Here is a 27,195-nt window from a genome sequence, read left to right as displayed (position 1 = left end):
ATGAGGACCCAGATTGTTGGGGGCAAGAGGCTGACTCTGTAAACCGCTTAGAGGGAGCTGTAAAGCACTGTAAAGCGGTATAAACTGTGTTTCTCCAAAAATAAGACAAGAGTCTTATTTTCTTTTGACCCCCAAAATAAGTACTTGGCCTTATTTTTAGGGAGGTCTTATTATTTTTGAGGTGCAGGAGGCGGCGAGTGTGGTCACCTCATGGCTGCTGCTGTGTTGCAATATTTTTGGGGAGGGCTTATTATCCAGGTGGTTTTATTTTTGGGAAAACAGGGTTAGGTCTAAGTGATATTGCTATCATCTTTAACCACATCTTGTTACGCAATAGGGAAAGTCTTCATTTTCCCAATGTTTTCTGCAAAGGAGGTAACGGAGAACAAATTGTGTAAATCCAAAGCTTGCACTCTGTTCCTGCAGGCATGCCACGCGCCGATCCAATAAAATGACACACTTGTTATTTCCACTGTGCGATACACAGTCTTGCTTGTTTTATTTATATGGCCCTCTCTGACTTCCCAGTTTTCCAGAGATAGGGCAGGCTTGTTCTAACGGAGGTTAAACAATGAGGGGAGAGAGGTTTCTACGGTTAGAAAGAAGAAATGCGATGACGGCAGGTCAGGTTCGTCCCTGCGTATATTCACGTTACAATACCCCGAAACTTAGTGCTTAAATCACAGATGAGAAGGAAACTGCACAATTCCCTATAAACTGCACAGTGGCATTGCAATGAAGGACACACTTATGTGACAACTGGAAGGTCAGTTCCTTTAGCAGCAGGTGTCCTGAGATGGCATGGCTATTCTCAGCAGATGGAGCGCCAAGGGCCACAGATCTGGTTTCATGGTCAAGTATCCGAATAATCGACTTTTCCAACCATCTCCCTGGAGTTTGTGCCAGATGAATGTAGGGCAATCACGTATGGCCTAGTCCTCCACCGAGGCGCTAAAAGGAACATCTAAGCTATTGGCCTGCAGCAGGCAAGGAGCATCCTTCCCAGGTTTGATCAGTTCTTCAACTCACTGAGCTTCAGGTTGGCAAATTCGGTGGCCACCTGCAGGGCTTCCTCCAGGCAATCGGTGTTTTTGCCCGTCGCCTGGGCCGAGAGGTCTTTCCCTCCTCCCTTGCCATCCATCAGCACCGAGACTTGCTGTACCCACTCGCTGGCCTTCAGCCCTTTGCCGGCAACTTCCTGAAACCGATAGAAGGGGAGATTTTTGTAGCTTGGGATTGAACCGTGAGGTCCCTTGGTGCCCTCTGAGCCTGGTGGTTTTCTTGCAGATGTTTCATTATGAAATATACTACCCAGGGATGGGATTCACAAACCGGTTCTTTGCCTCCTCGAGCCTCCAGGAGAGCGAAAACAGCCTCCCCCGGGCTCCGGAAATGTGTGTGTTTCTGGACTTCCAGGAGGCCTGTTTTTTGCTCTTTCAGAGCCTCCCCGCGGGCCCTACACTTACTTGGCATCCAAAATAGGCCGCGTGGAGACTGATGGAAGGGGAGGGGCCAGCCAGTCCTTGCAACTACCAGTTTGGCAAACCAGATGTAAAATTAACATCCGGTTCGTCCAAACCGGTCCAAACCTACTGAATCCCACCCGATGTTACCTAGTTTGGGAATGAAATGCCTGCAAGAAAACAACCAAGCTTAGAGAGCCCCAAGCTTCCCGAAAGACAAAACAGTTGCAGTTCTGCAGTTAAACAAACTGTGATAAAGTCGGATGCAATTCCCAGCATCCTCCATCAATGCTGAGGCTCTTGGGAGTTACGGCTTATGTCGTATCTGGGGAAATCTGATAGGGCTTTTCATCCTTGCTCTAGATCGGGGGTGTCAAACTCAATTTCATTGAGGGCTACATCAGTGCTGTGGTTGACCTCGTGAAGGGTGGGGTGAGCGGCTGGGTGGGTGTGGCCAGTTTGACACCACTCCCCAAACTGCTGTTTCCACTTCGCAATGGGTAGACCGGGCCGAAGCGATGTGGGTTGACCACATACCTCTTCAAAAACTTAGAAATGTCACCTTTGGTTAAGTTTCCACCAATGTTTCTTCTAATGCCTTTATAACTGTAGCCTTGTTCACTTAATAATACTATTTTACATCACTTTCTGGGGGACCAGTCAATTCTTTGCACCGTTACTTTAATTTTATTACGTTTTACAAGCTCACTAAATGAAAGAACACACACACACACACAAAAAAAACCCCGACCAACTTGATAGCGATCACAAAACACACAAATGTCCTCCTCTCAGCTTCAATACATGACATCAACAACTGAATCCTACTGTGATCCGAACACATTGCGGGCCGGATCCAGCCCGCGGGCCTTGAGTTTGACACCCCTGCTCTAGTTCTATAACATTAAAAAAGAAGAATGGAACTTCTGTTTCTTGAGTTATCCGTATTCTACCCAGACTCGGAGGGGCTCCCAATCTTACTTACTTGAGGAACTTGGCATAAGCAGGTAATTTTGCCTGCTTCGTTATCCACGCTGAAAAGCATCGCGGCTGTCTCGGGGGAATGTGTCTTCAAGAGCTTCAGGGACTCATTCAAGGCCTGTAGAGAAAGAACATGCCAAGAGCTGGCATTTGAAGCTGGACCAGGAAAGAACTGAAAAACTGAAACACCATATTTTTCAGAGTATAACACACATCTTTTTCCCTCAAAAAAGAGGCTGAAAATCTGGGTGCGTCTTATACACTGAATACAGCATTTTTGGCCTCCCGAAACCCTGCCCCCTTCACCAAAACGGTCGTGCAGAGCCTTTAGGAGGCTTCCAGAGTGCTCCTGGGGGCTGGGGAGGGCAGAAATGAGTGAAAAACAGGCCATTTTTTGCTTGTTTTTGCCCCCCCAACCCCCAGGAGCACTCTATAAGCCTATGCATGCCCTTTTTTTGATGAAAAACAGGGTGTTTTTTGCTTGTTTTTGCCCCCCTCTCCCCAGGAGCACTCTACAAGCCTCCTAAAGGCTATTCATCCCCCTTTTTTGGTAAACTTTTTTTTAAAAAATTGCCTCTTCAAAACCTTGGTGCGTCTTATACTCCAAAAAATACGGTAACCCCTCCATCATTTCATGCCGAAAAGGGGTGTGTGCGCAGCCACTTCTTGTCCTCTAGATGGGAACCAAATGTGCAATCTTCTCGGTGTTTTGTTGTTGTTCAGCTGGTAACTCAGGTCCAACTCTTTGAGACCCCCATCGGTTATACCCTATTTCCCCGAAAATAAGATCTTCCCAGATAATAAGCCCAATCGGGCTTTTGAGCTAATGAGCTAAAAATAAGCCCCCCTCTGAAAATATTGCAACACAGCAGCAGCCATGAGGTGACCACGCTCACCGCCTCCTGCACCTCAAAAATAATAAGACCTCTCCGAAAATAAGGCCAAGCGTTTATTTCAGGAGTCAAAAGAAAATAAGACCCTGTCTTATTTTGGGGGAAACACGGTATCTCTTTCTCTGCTCCTTTCACAATAGCCCTTAAGACTTATATACCGCTTCATAGTGCTTTACAACCCTTTCTAAGCAGTTTACAGAGTCAGCCTATTCCCCCCAACAATCTGGGCTCACATTTTACCGTCCTCGGTAGAATGGAACGTTAACTCAACTTTCAGCCCGTCAGGATCTAACTGCTGACAGTCAGCAGAATTAGCCTGCAATACTGCATTCTAACCCCTGAGGCACCACAGCCTCACAAAGGATGTTGCACTGGAAAAAAAAACGTACCTTAGCAGAAGCACCATTCTCCATTTCCAGAATGACCAGAGGCTGGTTGGGATAAGCCTCGATGAGCTGCTTCATCTTGTCCAGCACCTTGGAGAAGAAAAAAAAAAAAGCATGAGACAAAAGCGAGATTGCTTAATTCAGGTTGCAAACGACAGAGATGGAAAAAACGATGCTCCTTGCACAGGCAGAGAGAATTCTTACTGATCGTCAGGCCTGCAGTAATCTTTTCTTTTGGATCTTTGGCCTGCCACACTTTCTATTATTCTACTATGCATTTTCTATTGTGGGGAAATGGGAGGGGGGGGGGAATTGTACGGAGTTAGATGATATGTAGCCATAACAAAATTCTTTCTAGAAAGCCAAGGTCATCCTTTGTCTTTGCACCTCTGCACCTAACAGGAACTGGATGGGTGGAACTGCCAGTGCAAGATTGGACCATGTGATGGACTTCTGGGTGTGGGGGCAAGATCTTGAACTTTCAACTGGGTGGAGAAAACCGGGAAGCCTTCAGATTCGGGTTTTCCCAGATGTGCCAATATGTTTCTCTTAATAAATAGGAACTTTGAGGAATGTTTTGCCTCGGACTCTTGATTTAATTTTGGATGCTATTTGGAACCCTGACACTGACATTGATCTGGGCTCCAAGATCTGATCTTGATCTGAGGTCTATGTAGTAGTAGTAGCAGTAGCAGTAGTAGTGTGTGTGTGTCTGTGTGTGTGTAAGCAGAGACATCACCCTGTCAACAAAAGTGCATATAGTCAAGGCTCTGGTTTTCTCAGTTGCAATGGATGGCTGTGAAAGTTGGACCATAAGGAAGGCTGAGCGCCAAAGAATGGAGGCCTTTGAACTCTGGTGCTGGAGAAGACTCCTGCGAGTCCCTTGGACTGCAAGGTGATCCAACTGGTCAGTCCTAGAGGAGATCAACCCTGATTGCTCTTTAGAAGGCCAGACCCTGAAGAGGAAACTCAAATACTTTGGACATCCAATGAGAAAGAAGGGCTCACTGGAGAAGGGTCCAATGCAGGGTAAGATGGAGGGCAAAAAAAGAATGGGACGACAGAGAATGAGGTGGTTGGATGGAGTCACCGAAGCAGTAGGTGTGAGCTTAAATGAACTCCAGAGGATGGTAGAGGACAGGAAGGCCTGGAGGAATGTTGTCCATGGGGTCATGATGGGTCGGACACAACTTCGTAACTAACAACAACAATGTAGTGTGCCAGGTACAAAGGCAGACGCACACGAGAAAAATAAATACGCCAACTTCTCAGCCAAGTCTGGCTTGCTAAAATGAAGAGTCAAGATAGAAGTGGGGAAAAGTTATGACTAACCTTTGCTAACGTGAGGTTCTCCCAGACATTTTAAGAGTTACACATTCCCAGAATTTCTATCTAGTGTGGCTAGATAGTTAGGAATTCTGGAAGTTTTAGTCTTTGCACACTCAAAATCGCTGCCCATGAGGATGGGGCGAGAGGGGAGTTGGAACTTCAGAAGCAGGTTGTTAAGTACCTCCAGGGAGATCTGTCACTAACTTCGAACTAGTCATAAATCAAGGACTGCCTTAGAACAATTTCTAAGCTCTCCATGAGTAACAGCACGGGAAAGAAAATCAGGAGGCAGGCTCACTCGTTTCTGGATGTCGGCTTTGCTGGCCCGATCCAAATCATCCATAATCTTCTTCAGTGCCTTTAGGGCTTCTCGGAGTTCATCCTTTTGCCACTGGGGAATGATGGCTGTAGCCAGGACCTGCAAAAGGAGTAACATCCCAATGTTACAGCTTCAGTTCCGGTGGGCTCCCATCACTAAAATCAAAGTTCCTTAAACTAGGACTGGAACATTCAAGAAATAAATTTCTCTACTATTAGTCAAGCACAGACCTATGGCAGACTTATGGCAATAGCACTTAAGATTTATATACTGCTTCATACTTTACAGCTCTCTCTAAGTGGTTTATAGAGTCAGCATCTTGCTCCCAATAATCTGGGTCCTCGTTTTACCAACCTCGAAAGGATGGAAAGCTGTCAACCTTGTGCCGGTCAGGACTGAACTCCTGGCAGTGGGCAGAGTCAGCCTGCAATACTGCATTCTAACCACTGCACCAGAGCTCTTGAGTTAGATAGACAGACAGACAGTGATAATAGATATTGTAGAGACAGAAGATAGATATAGAGAGATATATGATAGATGATAGTTTGCAATAGTACTTAGATTTGTATACCTCTTCCGTGGTTTATAGCCCTAAGCAGTTTACAGAATCAGCCTATTGCCTCCAACAATCTGGGTCCTCATTTCACCGACCTCAGAAGGACGGAAGGCTAAGTCACCCTTGATCTGGTCAGTATTGAACTCCTGGCAGTGGGCAGAGTCAGCCTGCAATTTTGCATTCTAACCACTGCGCCACCACAGCTCCTGAATATGACAGCTACTGAATTTGCATTGGCTAGGCAGAGACCCTCTTTGGTAGGGATTTGCAAAGTCCTGTCTATAAACCCAGCCAGCGTTGTAAACTGCAACTCTTTAGGCTAGTAGCTTGGAGATGATGACCAGCCTTACTAGAGGGTCCTAGGAGAGAGAGGTTACAAAGGCCTTTTCTTTCCCTTACCTCGCCAAGATCCGCTATCTCACGTTGGACGTCTTTGTTGGGTGTCGTTTGGATTTTTACTTTAGTTTCTAGGTCAGCAAGCTGCTTGTTCAGACCTTCTGATTTCCTCAGGGCCTTGAAGAGAAAAGGGATGTAAGTAAGGTTATAGAAGAGAGAAGCCTTGAGAGCCCAGCATTTTTCCTAAAGGGAAAACGATCAGGTTGACTAGGAGCAAGTGTCAGGCCTGTTGCCATCTTTTCTTTGGGGTCTTTGGCCTGCCACACTTTCTATTATTCTGCTTTGCATTTTCTATTGTGGGAAAACGGGAGGAGGGATTGTACGGAGTTAGATGATATGTAGCCATAACAAAATTCTTTCTAGAAAGCAAAGGTCATCCTTTGTCTCTGCACCTGACCAGAACTGGATGGGTGGAACTGCCCATATGGCAGTGGGAGATTGGACCGTGTGATGGACTTGTGGGGGTGAGGGGCAGGATCTTGAACTTTCAACTAGGTGGGGAAAACCGGGAATCTTTCAGATCCGGGTTTTCCCAGATGTGCCAACATGGCTCTCTTAATAAATTGGAACTTTGAGCAATACTTTGCCTTGGATTCCGATTTACTTTTGGATGCTATTTGGAACCCTGACAGCAAGGACAAGTCTCTTAGCTTAAAATTAAACAGGGATCCAATCAGTAATGGTATCCCCTTATCTTCACTACCGGTTCGGTAGAGGGAGCGCATGTGTCTGCATGCGCGGGAGGTCCGTGATGACGTCTGGGTGGGCGGGCGGACCCTCATGCTGCCCCCACTACTGGTTCACCTGAACCGGCCGAATACCACCTCTGGATCCAATGGATCATTCCTGATGTATCTAAACAGGGTCAGGTTCTCAACTGGCTCAGCTTCCCCAGAGCATCTGGCTTTCTTCCTTCCCCACTGACCTTTTGTGCTTCGGCACCAGTGACGGCCACTATCCTCCGGATGCCTTTGGCTATGGCTTCTTCCGACACAATGACGAAGTGCCCGGCGTGACTCGAGTTCTGCAAATGCCTGTAAAAAGACGGCAAGTTCAATCCCAAAGGTGCTGTCTCACTGGACTTTAAAGAGTTTTGAATATCTCTCATCTCAGCAACTGAATACATATCTGGATCTGAAGACCTAATCTGCTAGGTCAGTGATGGCGAACCTTTTTTTGGCTCGCATGCCAAAAGCAGGGGGAGTGCAGGGGGGGGGTCGCGCGTGAGCGTGTCACACCCATAATGACCCCCCCTCCATTTTTTGCATGCTTTTTTCGCCCTCCCCAGGCTCCAGAGGCTTTATAGGAACCTGGGGAGGGTGAAAACAACCTCCCCCCCCCTGCCCCGGAGGCCCTCCGGAGGCTTCAGGAGCTTCCCTGAAGCCTCGGGTGCACAAAAAAAACGACCCTACAGGGAAACAGGAAATTCGGGAACGGACTTCCTGTTTGCTCGTAGGGCCAGTTTTAGCCCTCGGGGCCTTCAGGGGCTTCCCTAAAGGCTCTAGAGGGCAAAAAACGACCCTACGAGCAAACCGGAAGTCACTTCCAGTTTGTCCGTAGGGCTGATTTTAGTCCTCTGGAGCCTTCAGGGACCTTCCAGAGCTTCCCTGAAGGCTCCGGAGGAGGAAAAATGGCCCTCATAGGGCTGCAACACGTACAGGATCTGGGTAGGTCTCGTCAAATATCGCTCAGAGAAGCTCCTGAAGCCTCGAGGGAGGGGGGAGGCTATTTTCGCCCTCCCCAGGCTCCTATAAAACCTCTGGAGGCTGGGGAGGGCGAAAAATGGCCTCAAAGAAAGGCTGAAATCAGTCAACGCCTCGCATGCCCTGACAAATGGCTACGCGTGCCACCTGTGGCACGCATGCCATATGTTCGCCATTCCGATGCTAGGTAATGCATGAATTGTTTTGGGTTTCCCGATGCAAAGGGTTTGTTTCTCCCTGCGACCCCAATGTACTCACGTGCCCCCGCAGAACTCGACCGAGGTGATGGCACCTGCTGCGCTGGAGGGATCATCCAGCATGTCGTCAACTGGGATGCCAATGGAGACAACACGTACAGGATCTGGGTAGGTCTCGTCAAAGACCGCTCGGAGGCCTTGGATGGCCTTGGCAGCTGCCAGCGGACAGTCCTTGGCGTACACAATCTGGGGGATGGATCACAGGGACACTGAAGATTAGCAGATCCCAGGGGAGGAGATCCAGTGGCTGTGCCTAGTGTTCCGAGGTGAGTAAGATGGGGGCCCAAATTGTTGGGGGCAAGAGGCTGACTCTGTAAGCCGCTTAGAAAGGGCTGTAAAAGCACTGTGAATTGGTGTACAAGTCTATTGCCATAAGCAATTGGTAGAGAAAATAGAGACTGACCTATCCTCTGTATACCCTGATACACATCTGGATAGAGAAATCCAGTTTTCTCTGGTTATCCAGAAACCCAGGGAAGCAATTATATTCCAAAGGGATTCAACACAAGGACACAGGCACTCCGTCTCACTGTACCTTGGCGTCTTGAATCATCCCATTAACAATCTCTTCTGCCTTCTTGATTTCCTGGGTAGACATGGCTCCCTTGGCGGTGAAGTCAAACCGCAATCGGTCCGGAGCCACCAAGGATCCTCGCTGATCGGCTTCTCCCAGCACAGAACGCAAAGCGAAGTTGAGGATGTGGGTGGCAGTATGGTTGCTCATAATGGGCCTTCGCCTTGGCTGAAAGGTAAGAGAGAGGTGACTGGATATGAGGAGATCTGCAAGGGAAGGAAGGATCCTTCTCATCAAGGATCCCCAAAAGTCAGGATCAATTCTAGTTAGCCAGCTGGCGTCCATAAGTGATCTGGGCAATAGGCGAGTGCAAGGTGTCAGATTTCCTAAAGGTGCCCTAATTGATTCATAAGCATCCAGTCAAGTTTTAAATACAAAACCAGTGATTTATTAGGAGCTCCATTAGGCAAGATCTGTTCGCAGTCAAGCCTGTGCTTTGTTTGATTTACTTCTGAATTACTCCGTTCCTTCCTTCCCTCCCCTCAGTCTGTGTCATAAATCACATTACCCTCCCAAACCGGCTGCAGTAAGCTGAGATCCGACTCCAGCCGAACAGTATGCGTGGGATGCACTGCCCCCCTTTCTGTCCACATGACAACACTAAGTGTTGACACAAGGGTCTCCAACCCCTGGGCTGTACCCCACTACTGGGCTGTAAGTCGTTCGGAACCGGGCCACCGAAGTGGTGGGCGAGCACCCTCACTTTATATGAGCAGCAGGCGAGTGCGTGCATGCACACTCGATTTTGTTGTCGCCTGTCAGCTGCTCTCCAGCAGCTGAATCAGAGGAGGCGGCATGGGAGTTCAGGGTCAGCATCAGGGAAACCTGGGAGCTCCGAGGGGGAAGAGGGAATGGAGCTGTCAGAGATAGAGACAGAGGCGAAGCCTGGGCCATCCGTCAGTTCTCAGATGGAGAGTCAACAGTCCCCAGGTCTGGAGGTGGCTGATGAGGAAAAGGAGGAACATCTCCGTCAAGTGCCTGACACACAGATACGCAGAAGGCAGAGGAGAGGAGAGGAGTGGAAATCTATGGGCCGATCCTTGGGATGGGAGAGCCAACGCTGCTAGCGAAGCCCCACCCTAGCTCTGGGGATAAAAGGCAGGGGACGGAGATGAATATATGTGGCAGACAATTATTCATCTTCCAGCTGGATGGACTTGTTAGCCTGTGATGAGAGAGAAACTTTTTGCTGGAACGCTGGTGCTCCTAATAAAGGAATCTTTGAGTTCACTTCAGAGGGCTTGTCATGTTTGGGGAGCTGAGACAGAAGAAATTTGCACACGCAATGGGCATGTATGCCTGCTACTCGTGCAAATGGAACTACACATGCAGGCTTGCCGGTCGCTCATGTGGAACCATGTGAGTCTCCTCCCCACACAAAGCCGGAAAGCTTGGGTTACTCTGGGCTAGTGCATCCGATTTTAATCCTGGTTTGACCAGAAGAAAAGGATTAGATGGAAGAACCCAATTCAAATTTCTTTTAACCTTCTTCCCTTCTTGAGTCACTCACCTCATCAATAAACAAGCCGACAAAATCTCCCACCTTCAGGCTCCCATAGACGGTGCCCACGTGGAGCACGTAACCTCCTCGGACTTGTACGTTTTTCACCGTAAATTCCGTCCTCTGCAAAGCAAAGAAGAGAGTCAGCGGACGTGGTCCATCAAATCAACCAAGGAGATTGAGGACAAGAGCGATCCCAATGAGCCAAGAGCATGCTAGATCTAGAGCCTGTTCCGATCACCTCTTACTACATTCAAGGTCCGGCTGTGATCTGTTCTGACTGAGGCTTCCCAAGAGCCTGAAGCAAACTCCTGGTCCCAATAAAAAAAGCCTTTTATTAATTTCCTGTGAATTCTGCTCATTCACATCCAGCAAAGTCTTTCAAGGGAGGATTTACAGTCACAGACCTCATCTGGCTGGGAGAGCTGCCAGGACGATATCTGCAGAACTTGACAAGGAGTCTCAGAGAGTCACGAACCAATTAATCGAACTAATTGTCTCCTGCAAACTCCACTCCCCTTTCGCTCCTCTTTTGTTTCCTCTGGGAGGGGCCATTCATCATCCACCTGGGGCCTTACTCTCAAGTGGAGCCCTGTTCTTTCCCTTCCTCTGGCAACTCTGCGCATGCACACACTGGGAACAGGCTCCAGCTGTTCGTCTGCCCCACTGATCTCTGACTCCAAAGGCAGCTGATAAATGTCGTATGGCCCTGGCCCCCTCTCTGCCTCCGAGGCAGAGCCCTTATCAGAGCCTTTCCCAGACTCCAGGACTGGCCCATGTTCCTCCCCAACCTCCTCCACTGGCCACTGGTGGGCCACAACAGGACCTCCAACTTGCTAGTCAGCAGGCATTAAGGGGGAAGAGGATGGCGTGTTTGTCCATCAAGCCCTCCCATCCTGAAACCGATCGAGGTTCCCACCAAATCTATTTGGCCGACCTACATCTTCTGCGCCGTCTTCTTTAACTAAGTAGCCTTCGTCGTAGATCTGTCCACCCTGCTCAGCGTAGAAACAGGTCTGGTCCAGTACAATCCCACATTCTTGGCCTGTGTGAACTTCCTCCACAAAGGTCTTGTCCCGTCGGATAGCTTTCACTGTGGCTCCCGGGGTACCAAATTCTGTAGGTCAAAACGAAACACCCCAATAGAGGTGGGGAAAAAAAAAGTCAGGTGAGCTTCGTATCCCATCAGGAAGCAACAAGGTGTCAACTCTCAGTGTTGTCATGGGGACAGAATGAAGGGCAGTGCATTCCACGCATACTGTTCGGCTGGAGTCGGATCTCAGATTACTGCAGCCAGTTTGGGAGGGGTGCATCTATAGGGTAATGTGATTTATGACACAGACTGAGGGGAGGGAAAGGGCTATAGTTCAGAAGTAAATCAAACAAAGCACAGGCTTGACTGCGAACTGATCTTGCCTAATGGAGCTCCTAATAAATCACTGGTTTTGTATTTAAAACTTGACTCGATGCTTATGAATCAATTAGGGCATCTTTAGGAAATCTGACAGAAGGACCATGCAAAAGATGGGCAAGGACAGCCTCGACATTGGCAGAAGAGACCATTCAATGGCTAGCCTTCAACTGGATGTGTTGGGATACAATTCCCAGAATGTATTGCCTGCAAGTCCCTACTCATCTGAAGGCGTTTTAGATATCTAGGAAAATATGTTGGCCCTGGGATGGGCAGAAGATGCTGCACTAAAGAAACGGCCTGGAGCTCACCATAGAAACCGTCTGAATCCGACCGATAGTTGTATTTCGGGGAGTCGTCGGTGGGTTCCAGAGCTCTGGCACGAAGCTCTTCAATAGCATAGATGTCCAACATGATGAGGTCTTCATCACCACCACCCTTGCCCTGGGACTTCAGCTGGAAATGAAACAAACCCAAACATGAAGGTTGGATTAAGGGATGAAGTTGAGGTTTGATGCTATTATCATATTCTACTGCACCAACGGAATTGGGAACTCAATGCCTTTTCCTTCTTTCTTTTCCCTTTGGCCTACACTTTTCCCTTCCCTTAAAGGTAAAGATTCCCCTTGCACATATGTGCTAGTTGTTCCTGGCTCTAGGGGGCTGTGCTCATCTCCGTTTCAAAGCCGAAGAGCCAGCACTGTCCAAAGACGTCTCCGTGATTATGTGGCCAGGATGACTAAATGCCAAAGGCGCACGGAACACTGTTCCCTTCCCACCAAAGATGGTCCCTATTTTTCTACTTGTATTTTTTACGTACTTTCGAACTGCTAGGTTGGCAGAAGCTGAGACAAGTCACGGGAGCTCACTCCATTATGCGGCGCTAGGGATTCAAACCGCTGAACTGCCGACCTTTCTGATCGACAAGCTCAGTGTCTCAGCCTCTGAGCCACCTCCCTTCCCTTATTTTCCTACTATTTTCTTTTGTATTTTATATTATAAACTAATAAAAAGTCACCTTTCTCAGGGCCCTTTAACTTTGACTAGTCACTAAACGAATAGTCGTTAAGTCCAAAGCCGCCCATATAGATGCCCTGTTAAGTTTGAGATAAAGGTCAGCAGCAGTCAAAGCCCTACCTGAGCGGTCTTCCTTTCCTCCTCGAAGGCCTCCATGTTGACTCTTAATCCCTTCTCTTCCGCAATTAGCCCGGTGAGATCCACTGGGAAACCGTACGTGTCATATAGAAGCCAGGCTGTGTCACCTGAAAGAAAGAGCGAGCCAACGGTCAACGTGCCATGAAAACATCTCCATCTGCAAAAGGAATACTCTTTGTGGGTCATCCTGTCTGACAGCTGAGCTTCCCTTTCTCTTCAAGGCCGTTTACCCTGAGGGTGGAAAGTTACCAGCCCAAACACCGCAGCGTTCCCAAAGCAGCTTGGTGGCATTGCATTGGTTGGATTTGGACTAGTCGTGAAGGGATGGATGGGGAGTGAAGGAGACACTTCTGTACTGATGTGTGGGAAACTCAAGATTCCCCCTGACTTCACTGCAACTAGCATCTTTTAGTAAAAGTACCACATTTTTCGGAGTATAAGATGCACCAAGGTTTTGAAGAGGCAAATAAAATAAAATAAAAAGATTTTGCACTCTGCAAACTTCTCAAAAACGGCCTGTTCCCCCCCCCCCCCCAAAGGGCATGAATAGCCTTTAGGAGGCTTGTAGAGTGTTTGGGGGGGACGAGCAAAATCGGCCCGCTTTTCGCAAAAACGGACCCGTTTTTTTGTCAAAAAAAAGGGTATGGATAGCCTTTAGGTGGCTTATGGAGTTCCTGGGGGTTGAGGGGCAAAATCTGTTCTCCCCAGCCCCCAGGAGCTCTCTGGAAGCCTCCTAAAGGCTATATACGGCCATTTTGGTGAAGGGGACGGGGTTTCGGGAGGCAAAAAATGCTGTATTTAGTATATAAGATGCACCCAGATTTTCACCCTCTTTTTTGAGGGAAAAAGGTGTGTCTTATACTCTGAAAAATATGGTACCGTTCACTTCAATCAAACGGGAGTTGAGGGTTTTTCTTTCCTAAGGGATCAGACTGAGGCAGATCTGACAGATTCATATCCGGCCCTACCGTACGTTATAATAACAAGTGACCTTTTAAGGGACGAAAAACTACCCTGAGATGTGTGACTTTAGAGTTAATGGGGACTCTTAGAAAGGGTAACATGTTACATACCAGGGATTATTTTATTGTCTCCCAAGCTCTGAATCTTCCTGTCAAGAATGCGGCGTCCTCGGTTGAGTGTCTTCAAGAACTGCACCTCCTCTTCATTGATAATATCTTTCACCATGTCTGGATCTTTTGTCAGTTCGGGGAAGGCTCCACCCTGAGAGGAAGAGGATTCAGTGAAGGAAGGTCATCTCCTCTGCTCAGCCATGCATGCCTCTTACAGAAGGGTGAGAAGCAGCCTTCCCTGATGCTGTTCTGACCTAGGCTTCCCGAGAGCATGAAGCAAACTCCTTGCCCGACATAAAACCCCTTTTATTAATTTGCTGTGAACTCTGCTCCTTCGCATCCAGCAAAGTCTTTCAAGGGAGGATTTACAGTCACAGACCTTCTCTGGCTTGGAGAGCTGCCAGGATGATATCTGCACAACTTGGCAAGGAGTCTCGGAGAGTCAAGAACCAATTAATCGAACTAATTGTCTCCTGCAAACTCCACTCCCCTTTCGCTCCTCTTTTATTTCCTCTGGGAGGGGCCATTCATCGTCCACTTGTGGCCTTACTCCCAAGTCGACCCCTGTTCTTTAGCTGTTCGCTTCATCTGGCAGCCCTGTGCAGGCACACACTGGGAACAGGCTCCAGCTGTTTGTCTGCCTCACTGATGTCTGACTCTGAAGGCAGCTGATAACTGGCATACAGCTCTGGCCCCATCTCTGCCTCTGACACAGAGCCCTCCCTAGACTCCAGGCCCATCTTCCTCCCCAACCTCCTCACTGTCCGAATCTGCTACCCACTCTGCTGGCCACTGGCTGCCCACAACAGATGCTTTTCAGGTAGTGTGGAGGCTACAACTCCCAGAATTGCAGTGGCTCCATTCTCTTCTAACTAGAGGGCAGGAGAACAACTGCTCAAGAGCAAAATACGAGCGTAGGATTACCAGGGACTGAACCACCACATCGACCAGTGTGGCGAAAAATCCCTTGGGGGCACTGAGCTTCTCGTGAGCGTAGCGCACAGCACGTCGGAGGATGCGCCTCAGAACATACCTGCAGTTAAGGAACAGGAGGAAAAAAATCTGTTTTACATTCCAACCAGTCGTATTTCTGAAAACATTTGAGATGCAGAGAGAACTGACTACGGGGGCATTAGGGCAGAGGTCCCCAACCCCCGGGCCAGAGCCAGGAACCGGGCTGCAAAAGGCAAAGTGTGTGTGTGTAGCTCCATTTGCCCGAGCAGCAGGTGCTTGTGCTTACAGGTGCAGCTGTTTGGGTAAGCAGCAAGCATGCACCCCGTGCCCATGTGGCGGGATTTCCAAAAATTTTTTTTCTTTTAAATAATATTTTTATTTTCAAACACAAACAAAACATGTAACATAAAAAGCCTCTTCAACTACGTACAGCGTGTCGATTGGTTACAAGGTCTTTCTGTGTCCTTTCCATAGTCATCACTTGAACTTTATCAAAAATCACACAATGTCAATCAAATATCTTTGTATACGTGATTATTATACTTCATTTGTTTGATTATCACTATTGTTTCGCCATTTTACACAAGGTATTCTAAATATGTACGAAAGAGACTTTTAATCCACAAATACAAAAACATGGGAAAAGTATAGAGGAAGAAGGAAAAAAAAAAGAGACCAGCCCAGTTTAAAAGTAAGAGGCATTTGTAAAAAGTCCATCCATAGAAAACAAACAAAATTAAAGTGGAAAAGATAATAGTTTTAACCCAGGGTTAATTCGCCGCTTGCTTTCTTCTGTCTTCAATTTTATTTTAACTCTAAGTCTTTTGGGGTTTTCTGTTCTCTAATAGTAAAAAGAATTCTCACCATTTCAACACACTCTCTCTCCTGTTCTGCTTCCGTTTCAGGGGTCTGTCCCAACCTTCTGCAGCCTCAATGGCTGCTTCTCTTGTAGCTGGAAAAAAGAGCTTCTCCTGGATCAATCAGGGGCTTTGCGATGCCCCTGAGATCAGCAGGACGTGCCCTTCTCTGTCACCGTTCCTACAGAACGGTTTAGATCCAAAAAGGACCGTCCAGCAACAGAGATATCGACAGCAATCCTGGAGCTCCAAGATTGCATGTCGTATCGAAGTGACGTTAGCCCCGCCTTCTGTCAGGATTCAAATATTTTTACTACCAGTTCTGTGAGCGTGGCTTGGTGGGCGTAGCATGACTTGGTAGGCATGGCAGGGGAAGGATACCTTTAAAATTGCCATTCCCTCCCCGCTCCAGATGAAGGGTACTGCAAAATCCCCATTCCCTCCTGATCAGTTGGGACTCGGGAGGCAGAGAATAAATCAGGGTGGGGCCAGCTAGAGGTAGTATTTACAGGTTCTCCAAAGTACTCAAAATTTCCGCTACCGGTTCTCTACAACTGGTCAGAACCTGCTGAATACCATCTCTGGTGCCCATACCTGCCACTCGCATGCAACCATCCCTTCTCCCCCCTCCCCCGCTGGGCTGCCGGAAAGTTTAGGGACAGCTGCATTGGGGGGTGGGGGGAGCTTCCAAGGCGGTCCCAGCACCTCAGTTCCATTTCAAGGAATCCCCTTTGGTTTTACCCAGGCTTCGCCCCAGAGAATTACAAGCAGCCTCACCCTCTGCCGGTGTTATCGGGTCTCCCCCCATCTGAAAGGGCTATGGTGATGGTTCGGGCGTGGTCAGCCAGGACTCGGTAAGCCATATCTATGCCATCAACATCTTCCTCGCCAACCTGCCCGGCGTAAGGTCGGCAGCCAGTGCCCTATGAAAAAAAAAAGAGGTGGAAGCGGAAATTTCCATGAATGTGAGCCAGTGCCAGTATTTCCTTATTACCGTATTTTTCGGAGTATAAGACAGAACGTTTTCTCCCAGAAAAGAGGCTGAAAATCTGGGTGCGTCTTATACACTGAATACAGCAATGTTTGCCTCCTGAAACACTGCCCCCTTCACCAAAATGGCCATGCATAGCCTTTAGGAGGCTGTCAGAGTACTCCTGGGGGCTGGGAAGGGCAAAAAAAGCAAAAAGTGCCCTGTTCTTTGCTAAATTTCTCCCCCCCGGCCCCCAGCAGCACTCCATAAGCCTTCTAAAGGCTGTACATGCCTTTTTTTTTTTTTTACAAAAAGCAGCCCCGTTTTCGTGAAAAATGGGCTGTTTTTAGGAGGTCTGCAGAGTGCAAAAACTTTTTTTTTAAATTGCCTTTAAAATCTTGGTGCATCTTATACTCCGGTGCGTCTTATACTCCCAAAAATACGGTATGTACTACAAATATCCCGACAAAACATAATTTCTAATGTTCGATTTTGCCCCTTACCATAAGGAGCCCCCTTGTGGAGTACTGTGAAGCCGTTACCATGGCAACTCCACTGTTACACTCCATTGTTCCAAAAGGCCTTTTACGGCTCTGCTAGCCACAGGCTGAACATGTATAGACAAACTGACCTCCCCTGAACTTGGGACATACCTTCTGAATAGCCTCAAAATAAGGCACGAAAAGATCTGTGTCATAGTTGGACATTTTGTTCTGCAACACGGACACCAGCCGTTCCAATCCCATCCCGGTGTCGATGCTTTTCTTCGGCAGTGGCTTCAAGGTCCCATCAGCCTCTCTGGCCCCAGAAGAAGAAAAATGGTTTCAACTCCTCTACCCTCAAAACGAGGCTATAGAGCACTGCACACACCAAGACAACTAAACACAAGGACGGTTTTTCCCCACGGATGACCTCACTCTGCTAAACAAATAATTCCCTCAACACTGTCAAACTATTCACTAAGGCTGCATTCCTATTACTATTAGTCTTCTCATCCTTCCTCCCACCCATCTCCTCCCACTTAGGACTGCAGGACTCTAACTTTGTTGCTTGTATCCTTAGATTTATATTGATATCAATTGTTTCCTGATTGCTTATTTGTGTCCTATGACTATCATTAAGTGTTGTACCTTATGATTCTTGACGAATATATCTTGTCTTTTTATGTACACTGAGAGCATATGCACCAAGGACAAATTCCTTATGTGTCCAATCACACTTGGCCAACAAATAATTGAATTGAATTCAATTTTATTCCATTCCATTCGCTATTCCATTCCATTCTCTATTCTATTCTATTCCATTCCATTCTCTATTCCATTCCATTATTCTATTCTATTCCATTCCATTTTCTATTCTATTCTATTTCTATTCTATTCTATTCCATTCCATTATTCTATTCTCATTCTCTATTCTATTCTATTCCATTCCATTCTCTATTCCATTCCATTATTCTATTCCATTCCATTCCATTCTCTATTCTATTCTATTTCTATTCTAATAAAAAATATACATATAATAATCATTGGGATTAGGAAACGCGAGCAGAAATCAAGTCCTTCCCTTTCATCCCAACTTCATGCGAACTAGAAACTCCATTTTAAACCGTGTATTTAAAAGCAAATTAAAACTAATATACAGCAATGAAACACAGGTAGTCTTTCACTTACAGCATGGTTCTTTTAGTGACCGCTTGAAGTTACAACAGCACTGAAAAGTGACTTAGGACCGTTTTTCACACTTACGACTATTGCAAGATCCCTAGGTTCAAGTAATCAAAATTCAGACACTTGGCAACTGGCACGTACTTACGACGGTCGCTGTGTCCTGGGGTCATGTGATTGCCTATTGTGACTCTTGATAAGCAAAGTCAATGGGGAAGCCAGAGAAGGTCTTAATATACCGTGTTAATAATTGTGCTACTAATATAACAATTGTTAATTCCCCCAACCCCCAAAAAGGGAAAGTTAAATAGCAAAGGTAGGATGAATGGTGAAAGATGAGGGGGGGGGGGAATTGGGGAGAGATACTAAAACAACAATTAAAAAGGAGAAAAAAGATTGGAAAGAAAAAAAACATTTAAGATTAAGAAAAAGAAAAGAAAGTGGTATAGGTGGATGGAGGAAAGAAACAAGGGTCAATGAAAGCAGCCAATAAAACCCAAACATAGAAGTTTAAGTAGGATTGCCATGTATATATGCATTCAAGAGAGTTGAAACTTATTAGAGGTAATCACCCAATATAGTAGATAGATGAGTACAATAAGAGGGTTAAAAATGGTGAAACTCAAATGAAATATATTAGAAGGGGAAATAACATCAGAAGAACTGTACCGATTTGAAACTGCTATAAGAAGATGAAGTTCCAATGTATTGTGTAAATGTAGTTTATGTCTAAGTTTTGTTTGTATGCATTTTTTATGTTTTAAAATAAAAAAAATTAATAAATAAAAAAACAGATTAAGAAAAAGAAAAAAACTAGGTAAATGGGTGGAGAGAAGAGAATATGAGAGAAGTGAAGCTCCTGAGAGACTAAGACAAAATGGTTGAAAGGAGGAAAGAAAGAAAAGGATTTATTAGTAGAATAGAATGAAATTTGGTAAATACAGCCAACGGTATATATTCAATACGATGGGAGGGAAATAGATTAATAGAATTACTTGTGAATAATTAATAAAACGAAATGTTTACTGTAGCAAACTAAATTTGAGGATATATGTTATTAAGAGTAGAACAGAATAACAGATGGAAATGATATGTTAAATTTGACTAATTTAGAGAGGCAAATAATGATATTGTTTATATATTAAGAAGAAACTAAAACTAAGTGGAAGAATATGGGATGAAAACAAGGTGAGTGAAATGTAAAATGAAAATATGATGTAAAACGAACAGTGCATAAAAGAAAACCTTGTTTATAAAAAAAAGTTAAAATACGTAACAAAAATTTTTAAAAACTTTGTTTCAAAAAACCCCCCACCCAATTGTTGACTGCCCTTAACACCTGTGGCAAGAAAGGTCGCAAAATCGGGCCAATGTTTCACTCAGCAACAGAAATTGTGGGCTCAATTGTGGTCGTAAGTCGAGGACTGCCTGTTCGTAAGTAAAACAAATATATCGCGCACGTATATGTATAAATATAAATGCGGGGATGGAATTCTTCAGTGCTCTTCCTCGGATTGACTGGAAAGCCCACCGCTGGGAGACCTCAAGCAAAAGGAAACCAATTCCGGCATCACCTGTTGAACTGTATGAACACCAAATTCCAGATCTCGAGCACGTTGGGATCGTCTTGATTGACAAGGTGGGAAGCGTCTCGGTCCCCGATCCGGTCGTAATGCATCTCGCTGCAAGGGCCACAGGGCCCGGTGTCTCCCATTTCCCAGAAGTTGTCCTTCATGCTGCCTGGAAGAATCTTACTCTCTGCCAGACTGAAAGAGAAAAAAAGCTATATGAATAACAAGAGTGAGGAGGAAAGAGAGCACAAGTAATAACTTCGGAGCTCTGGATTAATTAGGAGCCCAGGATATTTTCAAATAGCTTTGAAAATCTTGAATAGCCGGGGCCATGGTGGCAAAGTGGTTAGAAGGTACGATTGTAGGCTAACTCACTGCTCGCTGCCAGGAGTTTGATTCTGACCAGCTCAAAGGTGGACTCAGCCTTACGAGGTCAGTAAAATGAGGACCCAGATTGTTGGGGGAAAAAGGCTGACACTGTAAGCAGCTTAGAGAGGGCTGTAAAGCACTGTAAAGCGGTATATAAGTCTATGTGCTAGTGCTGTTTCCCTCCATTTTTATCCCCTCCAGATGTGACCCTGGGAACACGAAATTCCAAGAACTGTAGTCCCATCACAAACGGGCAGCACGAGGTTAGGAAAGTTGGTATTTGAAGTTCACTTAGCAAGTATTCATTAAAGGAATATTGTCATCACACTATCAAAACTAAGATAGGGCTATTTTAAAACTATAAATAGTGACAAGGAACACCCCATCAGCTGGGATAAAACTCCCTTCTTTTTATTTTGTGCAGCCAAATAATAAACCACTTTGGGAGATTCTTGTAAAATTGGTTTCTGAATGGCCTGCTTTCCACTAAACCAAAGTTTCTTAATTTTTTTTCTTTCTTTCAGGATCCCTTCCCACTTTTAAAAAGTATACAGGACTCTAAAAAGAGTGATGGGGTTTTAAGGCACTATTATTTTTAAACACGGCAAATAATTTCGATTTCACAGACCGGTCAGAGGTCTTGGGAATACACTTTAAGAAGCGCTGCACCAAAGTAAACTTGCTTCTAAATCACAACTCTTAATTCAAAAGTAACAACAAAACCTGAAATCCGTTACATTTATTCCCGGTTTATTTATTTTTTCTTAGAGCACAAGAGTTTTGGCACGATGCAAAGAAAGGGGAAACTTAAGGCACAGATTAGAGCAGTGATGAACCTTTTAGATACCGAGTGCCCAAACTGCACGCACACCCAAAATGAAAGGTGTGTGCATGCGCAAATGCACGCTTGCACGGACATGTGTGCATGCACAGCAGACAACTGAAGACCAGCTGACCAGTGAGAGGCAGGGCATCCTAACACCGGTAGCATGGCTAGAGGTCAGATCTTTTTCTTTGGTGAGCTTCTGTTTTGTCATTTGCAGGGAAATAGAAGCTCACAAAAGAAACGCCATGGAGATCTGACCTGGAGCAACGGTGTGCGTGCCAGGGAAGAGGGCTCTGTGTGCCACCTCTGGCATGCGTGCCATAGGTTCGCCATCACAGGACCAGAGTTTGGAAAGGCTGAGAGATGTGATCTCTCTTACACCTCCTTGCCTGGCCTTTAACCCCCTTCACTTCTTTTGGGAGGGACTGGGGTTGCTTTCTGACAGTTAAGGAAGAATTTCCTGGGTAACCCCAACTCACCCGAGATCTAGCCAAATTTGTTTGCAATCTAAGTCGGGCTCCAAGCCGGCTGCCTCGTTGCCACCAAAATAAGTCACATAGAGCCTTTCGATGGGGATGCCAAATTCTTTGGTGAGCAGGTCCAGAGCAAGCTTGCAAGCCAGTTCCTGAGCGGGTAGTGAAAAACAGGACTGTGTGTCAGGCGTGCCTCATTCAGTATCCAAGAAAGGACCCCCCCCCCCTCCCAACTCCATTTGAGTAGAGATAAAGGGACTTTTACTGGACATGAAATGAAAACAGCTAAGGTGAAGCAAGACCTGAAGCCAAAAAGCGTGAGCGTGTTACATATCAAATGTTTACCCAAAGACCCTACCCCTCGTTACCCCAACCCAATGTCCAATCTGCAATTCGCAAAGGTGTCACGCATCTTCAAGTGGCCTCATTCAGCTGGGATGCAGAGACGGTTGACCTTGACCAAGCCCAAACACGAGCCCTCAGCATGCGCAGAAGATAGTGAGAACAAAACTCCCTTCATAACTCCTCCTGTACCAAGTAATTCCCCCCCCCCAAAATACCATGAGCCCCCTCCCTCCCCGTTACTATGGCAGCCGATAGCAAGCAAGCAATGCAGAGGCTGACACTGAGAAAGTCTCGCCAGGCAGAAGGATCATCTACCGCCTTTCTTTCCACATTTCACCTTTTTTCTAAATGCGGCAATAACAACACCGAGCCATCATAAAGACAGGTAGCCCTCCGCTTATGCCCACAATCGAGGCTAGAAGATCCAATGCTAAGCAAGGCAGCTGTTAAGTGAGTCACACCCGATTCTACGACCTTTGTAGCCATGGTTGTTAAGCAAATCACTTGGGCTCAATTGTGGTGGTTAAGTCAACAGCTACCTGCACTTGATGGGACTGGAAATATGAGCAGGCTGCCTCTGTTCTTTGGATGATTGAGCAATAGCGTAACCAACATCCCAAACATGGAAGATCAGATCACAGTTCCATTTTTGCTAGCCCTGACTATAATTTCAAAGAGCTGTCCTAGATTTACGCAAGAGAATTCCCAACTTTATTTGAAGAGGCCCAAAGACACAAGAATTCTTTGTGCAACAAGCCAAAGTAAGCCCCGACCCACCCTACGTCGTATCCCCGAGTCGGGAGCTTCCTGCTACGCTCCCGCCGTACCTTGAAGTAATCGCCAAAGGACCAGGAGCCCAGCATCTCAAAGAAAGTGTGATGATACACATCCTTGCCCACGTCGTCCAAGTCGTTGTGTTTGCCGCCAGCTCGAATGCACTTCTGGGTGTTGACGGCGCGGGTCAGCTTGGCCATGGGATGGGAAGGGTCAATTGTGTTGAGGAAGATAGGCTTGAACTGGGATAACAAAGAAGAAGAAAACAATTCTCAGCTCTGCAGTTCCGTGCAAAGCAGGCTGAGAACTTCAAAAAAAAAAAGTGAATATACTGGTCTGATCTGGTAGAATCCCACCCCTGATTATCACTGACCTGGTTCATGCCAGCATTGGCGAAGAGGAGGGTAGGGTCATCCAGTGGGATGGTAGCAGACGAGTGTACGTAAGTATGTTGGTTGTCCACAAAGAAATTGATGAAGCGTTGACGGATCTCGCTGGCCGTCAGGTTCTCCATTGTGAGATCTCTGCTCAGCCCTGAGGAGAGAGAGAGAGAGGTGGGAAAAAGAAACAGCAGATTTGAAGAAAGCAAGGAAAAGTTATAAAAAGTCAGTCCCATCTGAAGGCATGAAAGCTGGCTTGGTGATCTGGGGTCGGCTACTCTCTCTCAGCTCGTCCAACCTCACAGGGTTGTTTTGGTGGAGAAAATAGGAGGAGGAGGAGGAGGAGGGAGCATTAGATATACAGCTAGTCCTCGACTGACGATCACAAGCGACCCCCTAAATTTATGTGGTTAAGTGAGACCTACGGACGCTAAGTGGATTTTGCCCCATTTTTACAACCTTCCTTGTCGCAGTTGTGAATCGCTGCAGTTGCTAAATTAGTAGCCTGGTTGTTAAGTGAAGCTGCCCTCCCCGTTGTCTTTGCTTGTCAGGAAGTCATAAAAGGGACCCCCGGGACACCGCAAGAGTCATAAATATGAGTCGTTGCCAAGCCTGGGGATTATGATCATATGACCACGGGGGCGCTGAAAAGGTCATAACTGTGAAAAACGATCTTAAGTCCCATTTTTCAGTGCCATTGTAACTTTGAACGGTCACTGTAAATGAACTGTTGTAAGTCGAGGAGACCTCATTCATTTAGTGACCACTGAGTTGCCACCTTGAGTTGTCAATGGCTGCTGGCCTTGTGATCAAATTTACGACGGCATCAACTGACATCAGAAGTAAACTCCTAAGGTAGTTGATATGAACACGCCGAGCAGAAAACAAAATCTTTATCAACCAACTACTTAGGGTAGTTGCACAAAGTAATTAATAGACGAATTAAAGATTTAGCAGTTGCGGACACAAATTCATTGTGCACAATGTCACCCAGATTGTGACCAAGCAGGAGAAGGGGTCCATTCCCTCTCCTGCCAATGGTGAGGCTGAGAGTTAGGATATTGTGCGGAGGGTTTGAGAGGGGGATTTTAACATACAGCGCGATGGAAAATGCTTGGATGAGTCTTTGATTCAAACCAGAAATGGATCCTTCCAGTCTCCAAGTTAAGGGCGTTGTATGAATGCAACCTCTGAATTTCAGAGGAAAGGTTAAAAACATAAGATGTTCTCTTCCCTGCACAACAGATGACCGGTTTGCCAACAGCTTACACAAATGCAGAGTTTTCAAAATAACTGGCAGAAGAGAAATGTCCAAGTGGCCAAAGTGGATTTGTGACCTAGTGTTCTTTAGGGATGTTGTAATCCTCTGGATTTCAAATCCGTCCTTCTGCTCCAGGCAAAGGTGCACCTTATTCCGGCTTTTCGTTTTGTACAATGCCAACCAGGTGCCTCTGAGTTGGTCACAAATCAGCGCCTCTTCCACCATTGTTCCATCGCCCAATGAGCTTTGAAGACTTACCATGTCTGTTATGTGTTTATTTATGCAAGAAATGTATAAGGCCACCCAGCTTCAGAAATAACTCACCATCCAAACCAATTTCTAAGCAAACATTAAACTCAATTTATCTAATAAATCTTAGAACAAAAGCCAAAGAACTGTCAGTCAACAACTGTGGATTTGTTTCCCTGTAACATACCAAATGCTACCCCTTCACAAGAGATGCTACCCTTTAAACTGCTATTTGCAAACCACAATGGCTAAGTCCCAGGGGCAGGCTAAGAAGAAGCCATGTTACGACTTTAGGACAAAGGGTGCACCATGGGCTTGAAGGCACAGTATGTCACTTTGACCCATGGCTGCAGTGCTGCTGGCCATAAATCAAATTTATCTTGGACACCCTGAGTCTCAGGGTTGGAAGTCCCTGAGGCTCAAGGTGCTTCCCCCCCAAAAGACAACTGGTCTTTCTCGTTTGTTTTTCCTTTGACAACGTTTGTCTTCCCATCCAAGGAGCTTACAGAATAGAATACAGAATAACAGAGCTGGAAGGGACCTTGGAGGTCTTCTAGTCCAACCCCCTGCTCAGGCAAGAAACTCTAGACCATTTCAGACAAATGGCTATCCAACATCTTCTTAAAAACTCCCAGTGTTGGAGCATTCACAACTTCTGGAGGCAAGTTGTTCCACTGATTTAATTGTCCTAACTGTTAGGAAATTTCTCCTTAGTTCTAAGTTGCTTCCCTCCTTGATTAGTTTCCATCCGTTGTTTCTTGTCCTGCCTTCAGTTGCTTTGAAGAAAAGTTTGACTCCCTCTTCTTTGCGGCAGCTCATCAAATATTGGAAGGCTGCCATCACGTCTCCCCCTAGTCCTTCTTTTCATTAAACTGCACCTTCTTCCATTCTAACTGACCGCCAATTAATGGAAAGATTTATATTCTTTGCAGTCATCTGTTTGTTGGCATGCATCTGTTTTCCATTTCCCACCGCCCACCAGTTAGAACGGAAGAAGCGTCTTGGATGAGAAGTGAAACGTTTTCAAAAGGAAAAAAAACCCAAGTAGGTCTAATTTTTCTTTTGGAAAAAGCACACTTTTGGGACAACTCTGACTTGGATGATTGAGAAGCTCTGAGACACACAGGGTAACGATAACCGTAACAGAATTGGAAGGGACCTTGGAGGTCATCTAGTCCAACCCCCAGCTCACGCAGGAGACCTGTGCTAGGGATTCGAACCACCCAACTTGCTAAATTTTCTGATGGACAAGCTCAGTGCCTTAGCCACTGAGACACACACGCATATACACACCCAGCATGGGGCATTGAAGCCACTGACACCCCAAACCAGCAACCTAAGCCCAGCTCCTTTTTACAGGTGGGGAGCTCGAGCAAAGGGACAGAAACACAAAGGGGCTTCATCGTGCAACATGCACGCAAACAAGCAACCGCCTCACCACCACGTTTATTGCTCGCTTGAAGGACTCAGCTCATTTTCCTCCGCCCAGCCTACCTTGCAGGGTTGTTGTGCCTGAATGACTGGAAGAGGGGAGGGAACCACCGAGGAGGAGGAGGAGGACGCCGCCTTTTGCGCCTGGAAAACAAGACAAGAGATGCCGGAGTGGAACAAACACGCATTTATTTTATTTCTTTCCGTTCAGACGACCCCCGCCCCTAATAGCCTACCTGGCTTCCTTCAACCCGCGACGTCGCTTCGCGCAGCTGCGGCGGCGCTTTCGCGACGCAGCCGACCGGGAGGGCGGACCTTTCTTTAGCTCGCACGTCCTATTGGCCTAGAGGCTGAAATCGCGGGCGACGATTGGTCCAAAGTCTTGCCCGTCAACTCCAAAGGGGCCGAGTCACGCCGACATGCCAGCATTTTTTGCAGCACGCTGAGATTGAGGGGCCGGCTGATGCAATGGCTGCGAAACTGAGGTCACGTGGCCTCCCAGGGAAGGGCATGAAGGCGGCAAGGGGGCCGCCATTAAGGGAAGGGACTGGCCCGGGAGGCGGGGAAGGGAAGATCTAATTACAGAGAGTGGTTGGGGAAGGATAATGTAGGCTGGGGGAGGCACCACGTCGTTAAAATGCACTATTCTTGATTTTTTTTTATGTGAAAATAAGTCCTTTGAATATTTTGCAGAATCCAACTCTTTTTTAAAAAAAAAATTAAATGTCCAAAGGAAGGGATCTTGCTCAGAGTTTTAAAACATTTTCTGCAACGTCAATAAAAAATAAGATAAAATGTTTCCTGGAACATTCTGCTCCGTGGAATATGAATGTGGATTTATTCTTTTGTGTAGGGTGTGTTTGTGTGTATGTGTGTGTGTGTGTTTTGAAGCCCCTTGAAGCATGCTGCAAGCAACATCCCATTGTGTAAAATAAGAAAAAAAGCTACAATAGAAATTCTGAGTGATAATAATCAGCTCTGAAGAAGATCACATAAACATTGAATGTATATTTAACTAAAACTGCTGTGAAGTAGCATGTTGTACACAAAAAGATCAAGGATCCCAAATGCAGA

The 27,195-nt window shown here is 46.4% G+C and overlaps 1 protein-coding gene across 2 annotated transcripts; it reads right to left on the bottom strand.

Moving 5' to 3' along the window:
* Nucleotides 1-460: 460 nt before the first annotated feature.
* Nucleotides 461-26,429, bottom strand: AARS1 (alanyl-tRNA synthetase 1). 2 transcript variants are annotated; one of them, XM_081962883.1, is made up of 22 exons: nucleotides 26,358-26,429; nucleotides 26,185-26,265; nucleotides 23,174-23,334; nucleotides 22,854-23,042; nucleotides 21,688-21,833; nucleotides 20,017-20,208; nucleotides 17,432-17,576; nucleotides 16,586-16,731; nucleotides 14,922-15,030; nucleotides 13,998-14,148; nucleotides 12,907-13,031; nucleotides 12,081-12,225; nucleotides 11,300-11,475; nucleotides 10,368-10,481; nucleotides 8,819-9,025; nucleotides 8,285-8,469; nucleotides 7,249-7,357; nucleotides 6,327-6,440; nucleotides 5,351-5,470; nucleotides 3,727-3,813; nucleotides 2,449-2,562; nucleotides 461-1,198 (listed from the first exon to the last, which is right to left on the bottom strand). In XM_081962883.1, exons 3-22 carry the CDS (start codon nucleotides 23,312-23,314, stop codon nucleotides 1,013-1,015), a joined length of 2,901 nt encoding a protein of 966 aa, XP_081819009.1. In that variant the 5' UTR covers nucleotides 23,315-23,334; nucleotides 26,185-26,265; nucleotides 26,358-26,429; the 3' UTR covers nucleotides 461-1,012. The 2 variants fall into 2 exon arrangements, with proteins under 2 accessions (XP_081819009.1, XP_081819008.1); XM_081962882.1 differs by lacking the exon at nucleotides 26,358-26,429 and having other exon boundaries at nucleotides 26,185-26,334.
* Between the last annotated feature and the right edge of the window lie 766 nt (nucleotides 26,430-27,195).

The sequence above is a fragment of the Natrix helvetica genome (genome assembly GCF_964273705.1).
Source record: "Natrix helvetica genome assembly, chromosome: 10".
Taxonomy (NCBI): Eukaryota; Metazoa; Chordata; class Lepidosauria; order Squamata; family Natricidae; genus Natrix; species Natrix helvetica.
The sequence above is the reverse complement of the archived record's forward strand: the minus strand, read 5'-3'. Positions and strand labels throughout refer to the sequence as shown.

Excerpts from the sequence above, each read along its gene's own strand:
- AARS1 (XM_081962883.1), bottom strand. The coding sequence starts at position 23,314 with ATGGAGAACCTGACGGCCAGCGAGATCCGTCAACGCTTCATCAATTTC. Across the intron at positions 20,209-21,687 it reads CAAATTTGGCTAGATCTCGG|TCTGGCAGAGAGTAAGATTC; the intron begins GTGAGTTGGGGT and ends TTTCTCTTTCAG. Across the intron at positions 17,577-20,016 it reads GTGTTCATACAGTTCAACAG|AGAGGCTGATGGGACCTTGA; the intron begins GTGATGCCGGAA and ends TTCTGGGGCCAG.